At 41.5% G+C, this 10687-nt stretch overlaps 1 protein-coding gene across 1 annotated transcript in view; it reads left to right on the plus strand.

Annotated features, from left to right (window-relative positions):
- Nucleotides 1-8528, plus strand: part of LOC116090293 (cytochrome b reductase 1) — a 32782-nt gene extending 24254 nt beyond the window's left edge. Inside the window, exons 3-4 of the mRNA XM_031370579.1 lie at nucleotides 3315-3469; nucleotides 4205-8528. Of these exons, the coding sequence (XP_031226439.1) occupies nucleotides 3315-3469; nucleotides 4205-4508 (459 nt within the window). The 3' untranslated portion in view covers nucleotides 4509-8528. The remainder of the gene's footprint in view (nucleotides 1-3314; nucleotides 3470-4204) is intronic.
- Nucleotides 8529-10687: the final 2159 nt, after the last annotated feature.

Genomic DNA, 10687 nt, shown 5'->3' on the forward strand with positions numbered 1-10687 from the left:
CCTGGAACTCACTCTATAGACCAGGCTGGCCTCGAGCTCAGAAATCTGCCTGTCTCTGCCCCCCAAATGCTGGGATTAAAGGCGTGCACCACCACCGCCCTGCACATCTATTTCTTAAAGTGAGATAAACCAGCACAGTAGAAGATACCTGTGTATTTGAAGAGAGCAATAGCTAACTGATAAAAAGCTCAACTGTTTAGAGCAGACTCTACAAAGGTAAAATTGTATCTAACTGTAGCAGAGCCTTAGTTTTCTATTGTTGTAAGAAAAACACCATTATCAAGATGACTTACAAAAGAAAGTGTTTAATTTGAGCTATAGTTTCAGAGGGTTAGAGTCCATGATGGCAGAATAAAGGCATGGTGGCAGGAACACAAGATCTCACATCTTGATCTGAAAGTGGGAAGGAGGGAGGGAGGAAGGGAGGGAGAAAAGGGAGGGAGGGACTGGGAATGGTGGTAGCCTTTTGAAACCTCAATGCCTGGTCTAGTTACACACTTCCTCCAATAAGGCCACACCTCCTAATTCTTCCCAAATAGTTCCATACATACAGGCAAAACACTCATACACATAAAATATGTAAATCCTTTTTTAAAGATTTTTAAACAAGGTCATACCTCCTAAACCTTCCCAAATAGTTCCAAAAATACAGACAAAGCACTCATACACATAAAATAAATAGATAATTTTTAAAAAATTAACAAGGCTACACCTTCTAATCTTTCCCAAATAGTTCCATAAATACAGGCAAAACACTCATACACATAAAATAAATAAATATTTTTTTTTTAAATTAACAAGACCACATCTCCTAATCCTTCCCAAATGGTTCCATAAATACAGGCAAAGCACTCATACACATAAAATAAATCTTTTTAAAATTAGCATCTATTTCCTTCTATACATAAGCACAATGAAAGAGTGCCTCAAGCTTCTGGGCCTGCTATGTTATACATTGCTCTCTCCACTTGTAAGGTGGTGAGACTGAGACCATTAACAGAAAATAAAGACTATCAGAAATTATCAGAAATTATGCCTGCATCATTACATTCTGAAACACTTTGTTAAGTCAAATGTTCTGTAATGCTCCCCCTTTTCTTTGAAGACTAATTTTCTTTTGTTGACTAACTTCTTTAAAAGCAAAAATAAGATCTAATTGCTGAAAGATTCTGTAAGCAAGCATCTGACTGAAATGTCTACTGAACTCATTGCACCCTTCAGGAATACAACAGAGACATCACTGATTGGTGTTGTGGAGCAGGCCTTTAGTCCCAGCACTCTGGAGGCCAAGGCAGGCAGAACTCTGTTAGTTCAAGCAAATGTGAGTCTACATAGTGAATCCCAAGACATCTAAGATTATATAATGAGAACCTGCCTCAGTGGGGAAAAAACAAAACCAAACAAAACCAAATAAATAAACAAACAAACAGACAGACAGACACACATGATAAGCCACAGAAGAAATGTGATAATAGTAAGGATTGTAGAGTGAAAATGGTCAAGAACAAGAATATAAGAACTGTGTATTGCATTGGGAGGCCTCAAAAAAGGATACAAAGTTGCATCTCAGGAAACCACCGTTACAAAACCTCTAGTTTCATTCAGCTGAGCTATATTTCCACACAGAGAGCACACCTTAGGCAACTGGAAGTGCGCCTTTTGATACTGATGGAATCACTGAAGGAATTGTGGGACTATTTTGAAAGACCAAGATGAATCCCTGGGCCGTTTCCAACATATTCAGATATGGGAATATTAGGTGAACAGTGAGATATGCCCACAGTCCATCAAAGGCTTTGTGTTCCTTACCAAGGCAAGTTGCATGGATTCCAAGGTCTCAGGGCTCTGGACCCCACTCGGGCCTCTGTTCTGGCTTCCCTCTCCTTATTCCTTCCATGTTGTGTGCAAGGAAGAAGGAACAAGTACAATAGTTATCTCTCCATCTTCTCTATTTTTATTTTTAATATATATATATATATATATATATATATATATATATATGTCCTAAATCAGTACTTGTAGAAAAAAGTTCCAGTAAATTCAATAAATTCAATAGTCTGATAGCTGCTACATTTTCTTGAAGAGAGGAGAATACTTACTGGACAGGAGCCAGAGGCCAAAATAATAGGATTGTAGGGGTGGAAGAGACTTCAGCTTATGTAGAAATCCAACTGGCCTCTGTAAAGCAGTATCCCACCACAGACTTAGTTACTGAGGAGATTAACTCAGACAGCATCTGCTTCCTCCAGGTGCTGGGATCAAAGGTAAGGCCACCATGTCTGGCACCAGTTTCTATCCACATAGCTTTGTAGTCTGACCAGATTGAACTACATGTCCTGCGTTTGGTTTTAGGGGGAAGGAAAAAAAAAAACCATTTCCCTTCATACTTAATAAACAAATTGCTATTTTTTATTAAGGTATAAATAGGGCATTAAGTGTTAAACAAATTAAACCAGATGAATGTATTGAAATGAAAATATCTGCCCAGCTCCAAGATATACTATTAAGGGAAGGAAAAAGCAAGGAGCCCCATGTATACACTTAAAAATATCAACTCTGTGAACAGGACACTTTCAGTCCTACCACTTAGGAAGTTGAGGTTGAGGCAGGATTGCAAGTTTGAGGCCAGCCTGGAGGGACCTTGTCTCAAACACACACACACACACACACACACACACACACACACACACAGAGAGAGAGAGAGAGAGAGAGAGAGAGAGAGAGAGAAAGAGACAGAGAGAGACAGAGACAGAGAGAGACAGAGACAGAGAGAGGCAGAGAGAGAGACAGAGACAGAGAGACAGAGAGACAGAGAGAGAGACAGACAGAGAAAGAGAGAGAGTTTTGTTATAGACACATACACACATATGCTTGTGTGGATTAGGAACTTTCTAGAAGCTGCCAGGGATGATTATAACTGTTAACTTTGGATGTTGGAACTATACATAAAGAAATTTGCTGGGGGGCTAAGAGAGATGGCTCAGCAGTTAAGGACAGCAACTGCTCTTCCAGAGGTCCTGAGTTCTAGTCCCAGCAATCACATGGTGGCTCACAACCATTTATAATTTGATCTGATGCCCTCTTCTGGCCTGCAGGTGTACATGCAGATATACATTAAATAAATAAATAAATAAATAAATAAATAAATAAATAATTCTTTAAAATAAAGAAAGAAATTTGCTGTCCATTCTGTAACCTCTGGTTCTGCCTCTGCTTCTTAGGCGCTGGGACTGAAGGCATGTGCCACCAGATCAAGTTAGACCAATAATTTAAAACTGAAGTTAAATGATAACCATTGTTCTTCTGGTGTTCAGCTTGTTGTAGGCTTTTTCGTCTTTCTGCTTCCATGGGCTCCGCTCTCTCTCCGGGCAGTCGTCATGCCCATACATGTGTATTCTGGACTTCTCCTCTTCGGAACAGTGATTGCGACAGTTCTCATGGGAGTGACAGAAAAGCTGTTCTTTGTCCTGTAAGTTTGTAACCTTTTTTTTCTCTTAGTACGTAAGCTAGAAAATGTGAAGTATATATTCATGAGGGAAATATCATATAGATAGCCATTTTAAAAGATTTATTTTTATTTTGTGTGTATGAGCGGTTTTACTTTCGTGTCTGTGTACCCCATGCATGCTGTGCCCTTGGAGGCCAGAAGAGGGCGTTAGATTCCCCTGGGATTGGAGTTACAGGCAGTTTTGAGCTGCCTTGTGGGTGCCAGGGAACCAAACTTAGGTCCTCTAGAAGAGCAGCAATGTTCTTAACTGTTGAGCCATCTCTCTAAGTCTATAAATAGGCCTTTTAATAATAAAAAATATAAAGTTTAACTATTTTAAGGTAATTTTTCATCCCATACATGTAGCATAATATTACTAAAAGTGTGGTAAAAATTATTGGGGTTATGAGTTGCGCATTCATTTTGCGGTGTGTGTATTTTATGCTAATTGCAATTCTAGTATGTATACATTTCTGTATCTTTTTTTGGTTTTTAAGTGATATGAGGTATCTCAAGTGCTATATTCTTTTCTTAATTGAGATTTTTAATAATTTTATAATATTCTACAGTATGAATCATAGTATAACCTCTATGTCTCTTTAATGCCTCCCTTTAAGGACATTTACCTTGAAGCTGTACCAGGGTTCACCCTGAGCATGTGAATTCAGTGTGTATGCTGTGTGCTTATAACTGGATCCCCTTTCACTTTCTTCATAGGAAAAATCCCTCATACCATTCATTCCCACCAGAAGGTGTTTTTACAAATACCCTGGGCCTTCTGATTCTGGTGTTTGGAGCCCTCATCTTTTGGATTGCCACCAGGCCACAATGGAAACGCCCTAAGGAACCAGGATCTCTCTCTCTCCAGCTGAATGGAAGCAACACAGAGGGACTGGAAGGTGCCATGTCAATAAGCTCTGCCCACAATATGGACTCCGCAGACGCGGAGTTATGCAGCGAGGGAGCAGCCCGGAAAAGAACCCTCGGCCTTGCTGACACTGGCCAGAGGTCCACCATGTGAAAAGTTGATGCAGCCACTTAACTTCTCTTCCAAAGTCAGCCCTACAGTTTAGCTTCTCCTGTCTAGCCATAGGTGACTTGGGATCATGGGCCAATTTATATTGTGGTCACCAAGGAGGATTTTCTGAAAGTAATTGTGTTGACTGAGGCCTGTGAACTTACCAAATGTAAAAGGACATGATCAATATAAATTTTGATTGTTTCTTCTTTCCTCTTGAGGACCCGGGCATTGGATGTACCTACCAGTGGTTTGTCTGATGAACTGGTAGCACCCTCGGCCTCTTGCTATGCCCGATTAATTCTGGGAGCCCAGTGGTTTCAGAACTAAGTAGAACCTCTCTTAACATTTAAAATAAGATAACAAATACCTGGAGCAGGATTTGGACCATTGTGCCACATAGATGCTGTGAGGAAAACATGGTGGTGGTGGGGGTGGGGTGCTTTAGGAAAGTATCCAGCTCCATCTCCAGCTAATTTGGGCTCACATAGGCCCTGGACATGAGTGTATATATGAGGCTGTCTTGGAGCAGTTGCTTAGTCACACACAGACAGCTGAAGAGATCTCTGTGTTAGACCTGGAAGATTTTGTAACAGTCCAGTGCCTGTTACACCCAGGAGCTGGTGTACTGCACCATTCAGTGTCTGAACCTCTTTCAATGCAAACATGGCCAAGCTCAAACCCCATAAACCCACCTTGCATTCCCACACTATGAAGGGTGCCCTTCAAGTTTCTGTTTATATTTTCCAAAGTGCTTCCCTGGCTCTTACTATGTGCTTTACGAATATCAGCTCCTTCAGTCTCCAGACAGACTCTGTGAGGCAGATATTATTACTACCCCCATTTTTAGGTGAAAGATCTGAAGCTCGGGAAGGTTAGTAACTTGGCCCAACATCACACAACTCTCTAACTGATAGAACTGACATTCAAACCCTGGCAGTCTGGCTCCTCTGCCCAAGATCCTATATTTCACCACACTCCTTCCCTATTTATTCTAATTGGCAGCACTATGGTCCACCTATGAATAAAGTTGCAGATGAAGGCTAATGGAATTGTTACAGGATGCTGCCTTACCTTTGGTCCTCTTCCAAGGGGGACCCCTTAGATGATGGGAAAGGTGCCATAAAAACTTGGACAGAGATCTTGGGGCTTCAGCCACTGCCAACAAGCCAGAGCCTGCCTAGATGCCCTTTTAATCTTAACAGGGCATCTGTCTTGCTGACAAGACCTGGACAAGGCTGCTCACAGCCTTCAGGATGAAGTCATCACCATATTGGCTCCTCGGGATCTTAGCTGCTGAACACAGTTTTATTTGGAGACTCATATATCCTGGGCTGCCTTTTCCTGGGACCATAGGCACGTTCCTTCCTGATTTCTGTGGAATTTGGAGTTCTTAGCAGGGAGCCGAGATTTAGAAGTGATAATCTTTCACATGGCCAGACTTCTCTCGCAGCTCTGATGGAAACCTGCAGTAGTAACTGTGCTGAAATGACGCCAAGAGTGGGTAGTTTTGGCTGCTCCGCTCTGAGCTCCTAGCAAGTCGCAGGTGTATACCTACCCAGGAGCTATCTCGAATCCGCAGATGAAAGACACACACACACACACACACACACACACACACACACACACACACACACACACATTAGCTCATTTTTAAATTGCCTTATTGGCTCTGTGGCTAAGCTCTTCTAAGCCTTCCCTGGTTAGCAGCCCTTACCTTTACAAGTAGCTCAACATCTCTAAGTCCACCCTCAACTTAGTTGCCTGGTTGCCCTCTGTAAAGCCCATTGGTCTTGCTGCCCAAGCCGCTTCCAAGCTGCCCTTCCACGAGCAGCTTTCCCTTTCCGCCTACATTTTGGAAGATCTCCCCTACAGCTCTGAGTCTATTCCATCTTTCTCCCCCAAGTGTCCCAATTCTCCCTTTTTTACCTTCTCTTCTCTCAAGCCTGCAGGAATCTGGAAGTCCCGCCTCTTTCTTTCTGCCAAGCCATTGGCCACTGGCATCTTTATTGATAGATCAAAAACCAATTGGGGGCAAAGACCTTCAGCATCAGTTAACACAGATTCCTGATTAAATCAAAGCGTCAGGACCACTCCTCCACAGATGCCTTCTGCAGATTGGTTGGTTTTTGGTTTCAGTGCATTTTCTGATGGAGACACTTGGGCACTAAAGTGTGAGCCTTGTGGTTCCAGCTGCTCGAGAAGCTGATGTCTGAGGCACAGTTCAGAGCCAGCCTGGGCAACATAGTGAAACTCTCTTGGGATTTTGGTTTCTCTAGTAACCCAAATTGGCTTCACTTTTTGTATAATTAAAGGTGACCTTGAAAGTGTGGTTCTCTTTGCCTTCACTTCCCAAATGCTGGATTACAGGCATGTGCCACCAGCTACCATGTCTTAGCACAGCTCTGTCTTTTAAATCAAAAATAAAGCCAAACCAAACAAGAATTTTAACGTGTTTGGTGTGTAGTGAACTTCCTTTTAGGTAACATGATTATTTCCAAAAACCAAATACAATTTTCAATCTTTCAGATCTCCCAAACTCCATAACAGCTCAGAATCACCTCAATGCATCATTGCTTTCTCTCCATTAATTACTTCTATTTCCAAAATCAGTAGCAGCATCAGAGGCAGTATGAATGAGTGACCCAAGATCATTCTTCAGCTAGAGAGTTCAAGACCAGCCTGGGATACATGATACCCTATCTATCTCAGAAGTCCGATGAATAAATAAAATCCATACGTGTGCTAAGTAAGAGTAATTACATGGTTACACCAAACTGTTTGGGAGTTGATGACTGACTATAAAGAGCTGGGTCAAATCCCAGGGTTTTGGGGGGCTGTAGGGGAGGATGGGATGCTAGTAACTGAGCCCCAAGAGTCATGGCTGCCTTTCCTCTCCACACAGGCCCACAGAGGCTATCAGCACAAGGCTAATTATGTGGCACTAGAATAGCTCCATTGCAAAGTATTTGAGTGCTCCCCTCAGCCCTTCCCTTTCTCCCAAGTGGGCTAATGGGAGGGTAATATTATAGGTGTTCATTTTCTTTCTTTTCCAGCTTTTATGAAAGGATGCATAGCACAATATATCGAAAAGATCTTTCTATTTGAGACTCTTCTTTTAAAGGGCTCTTATTCTAATGATAATTATACCTTTATCTTTCAAAAGCTGATGTTTCCTACCTAAAGCATCCCCCCCTCCCAAATATCACATTAAAAAGTCTGCGAAGAATAGGGGAGAAGAAAGGCTTAGGTATCAATTCCAAACAGTGATTGAAACCTCCCAAAATAATTATAGCTTATATCTTTAGCAGAAATTATCTGGCGTGGCTTACCCCATAATCTAATTTCAGGAAAGAAAGCTTTATTTCAACAATGATCTACGTCAACATGAAAGCTTTCTCTTTCCCGGGGCCTTCGCAAGAAATCGAAATGAATATACTTTATGGAATTAATGCCATCAAAAATGTACAGCTTTCCTGTGCTGTGTCAAACAGGGCCCACCCTCCATGGTACTTTCCTCCCTTAAGAAGTGTGAGTTTTGTTTAATCTGTGCACTTAGAAACAGCAACTGGGACCTCTTGATAAAATGGCAGATTAAGGCAAGCATACTTTTTAAGGACTGGTGACAAGTAGTTTCTTAAGGACCAGTGACAAGTAGTTTCTGTTTTCTAAAGGACGGTGATGTGAATTGTGTCTTGTTTTAATTGGGCTTTCTTCCCTGCTGAGCTGGAAGACCCAGGGCACACCCACTGACCATGACTGCACATGGAAAATGGAAAGGAGGAAGCCACAACTTGCATGGACTTCAGTTGTGATGTGACGAGATGTTTAATAATAAATGTGCACTTTTTAGCTAACTCCGACAGGAAGCTGTAACTTCTGTAACTAATGTGTAAGTTACTAATGGTAACTTCTGTGTCTAATAGAGATGCAGAAAAGAAAATGATTGTTCCTCACTCGAGAGCTACTTGAGCACATTAAGTGGGAAATAAATCTATCTATAAATTTGTCTTTATCTCAGTACATTGATGAAAAGTACTATCTTGACTGTTTTATAGTTTTGTAGAGAAGATGTGCATCTATTTTTCTTGACTTTTAATGTAGTAATAAAAAGCTACTTCTAAGCTGTGTGTTTGTGTGTGTGTGTGTGTGTGTGTGTGTGTGTGTGTTACCTATTTGTCCAGGAGTAGTGGGTATAATCATTCTTCTCTAATTTTCTTTCTCATAATCTATTTTTTAGTTGTTTTTCAATTGGTTTGTTCTCTTATTGAAAATACTAAGAGTTTTTCCTATATACTCTGAGTGCTAGTCTGTCTACAGTGCTAGAAGTACCGACACTGCCAAACCCCATAGTGTTCCTTTCCACACAGGATCTGAGTTGGAGCCCACAGTGGTGTGGGAGTATGCTGCAGACCATGCAGATAAAAGTCGCAGACAAATCTATCTAAAGCACTGGCTATTAAATAACTTCTAATGGTAACTTTAAAAACATATTTATATTTATGTATGTGCCTTTGTTTGGTTCCTAAGACCATGGGTTACTTTTGGTTAACCTGGGTGGGGATATGAGCTATTATAATAATTGATACTATTGAACAAAATTTAGAAAGCCCAAGATTAGAAGAAAATCTGTTGAACTTTATCCCATATCTTTACTCTTGCTGCCATTGCTCCTTCTTAATGTTCCGAGGTCTCATGTCATTTCCTTTCTGACTAGAGACTACATATTAACTATTTATTTCCAGGCAGTTGTCTACAAGAGCAATATGCACTCTTAGTGGCTAAGCCATCCCTCCTGTTCTATCAGTGCTTGGATAATTTCAACATAGATTCCTATTGGCTGCCTTTTTACTTTATAATGGCCTCATATAGCTCTTTCTTACCCAGTCTATCTTGCATTTTGAAGATTTTGTGAATAGAACCTTGAAAAGATTCCAGGTTCTTCTGTAAAGTTTTAACTGCTCTAACAGGTAGTTAGCGAGCAGTGGCTGGGCTCTCTTATTCTTACTTTTGGATGGGTTGCTTGGAGTCTGTCTCACGTGTATGTTGTAGAAGAGTCAAGCAGAGTTTATGTGAAGAATTTAAAGCTCTTCTTGTAATGTCAATCTTGATTTGTCAGTTTGACTGGATTGAGAGACACCTAGAAAACTGGCAAACACATTTCTTGGTATGTCTACAAGAACATTACAGAAAATGATTGCCTTGTGGGTCAGTGAACTAAGTGGGGCAGGCTCATTCTGAACATGACTGGCACCCTTCAGTAGGCCAGGACCCTGGAAGGAACAGAAAGTGGATGACAGAGCACACACATAACCGTCGTGGAGCAGGTAGGCGACTCACTGCCAGCACAGCAGAAACACCAGACTCCAACACTTCAGCGGTGGAATGTGGGTTTACACCAACCCCCGAGCATCCAGCTGTTAGCTTTAGGTCTCACTTCAACATTGCTCCCTCTTGTTCTGAGGCTCCTTCGTTTTTGACTGAGCAGCTTTTGGTCCCTTCAGCTCTCCTGTCCCAAGGAGGGACAATCCAGCTCCTGGTTGTGTCAGCCAGTCTTATAAATATCCTCTAAATTAAATGAGCATTCAGTGACCCCTCAAATGTCCCCTCGGATACTGTCCTTCATGATTCCCATAGCACGTCCAAGCTGCTATGATCAGGGATTTTACCCTTTGGCTTTTAAAGCCTATAGAAGTAGGTTCTATGGATGTTAACTTCTGTGGCCACTTCCCATTGTGTTCCACACTTCATGGAGGGTTCCCCCCTTAGTTTGTTTAGTTTTCCTTATTACCACTTAAGACAGTCTTGTGTGTAGCCCAGATGGTCCTTCAACTTAGAATTCTTCTATCTCAGCCTTCTAAGTGCTGGGATTATAGCATGGATGTGTGTGTGTGTGTGTGTGTGTGTGTGTGTACATATATGTATATATGTGTATATGTGTATGGATGGATTGGGGGCTGGAGTGATGTCACTTTGGGTAAAGATCCTTGCTGATGACCTGAGTTTGATACCCAGAGATGACAGTTGTTTGGCATTTCCCTGCCTGTTTCTACCTTACAATGAAGGTCAGACGCTCACCTGATCCTGCAGGATGTTTAAGGCGGGCATGTTTTCTACAGCATCTAGTTGGATGAGCATTAAACTTACCTGGGTAATAAACCAGGATTGCAGCTCAGCTAGAA

This window comes from Mastomys coucha, unplaced genomic scaffold, assembly GCF_008632895.1.
Source record: "Mastomys coucha isolate ucsf_1 unplaced genomic scaffold, UCSF_Mcou_1 pScaffold15, whole genome shotgun sequence".
NCBI lineage: Eukaryota > Metazoa > Chordata > Mammalia > Rodentia > Muridae > Mastomys > Mastomys coucha.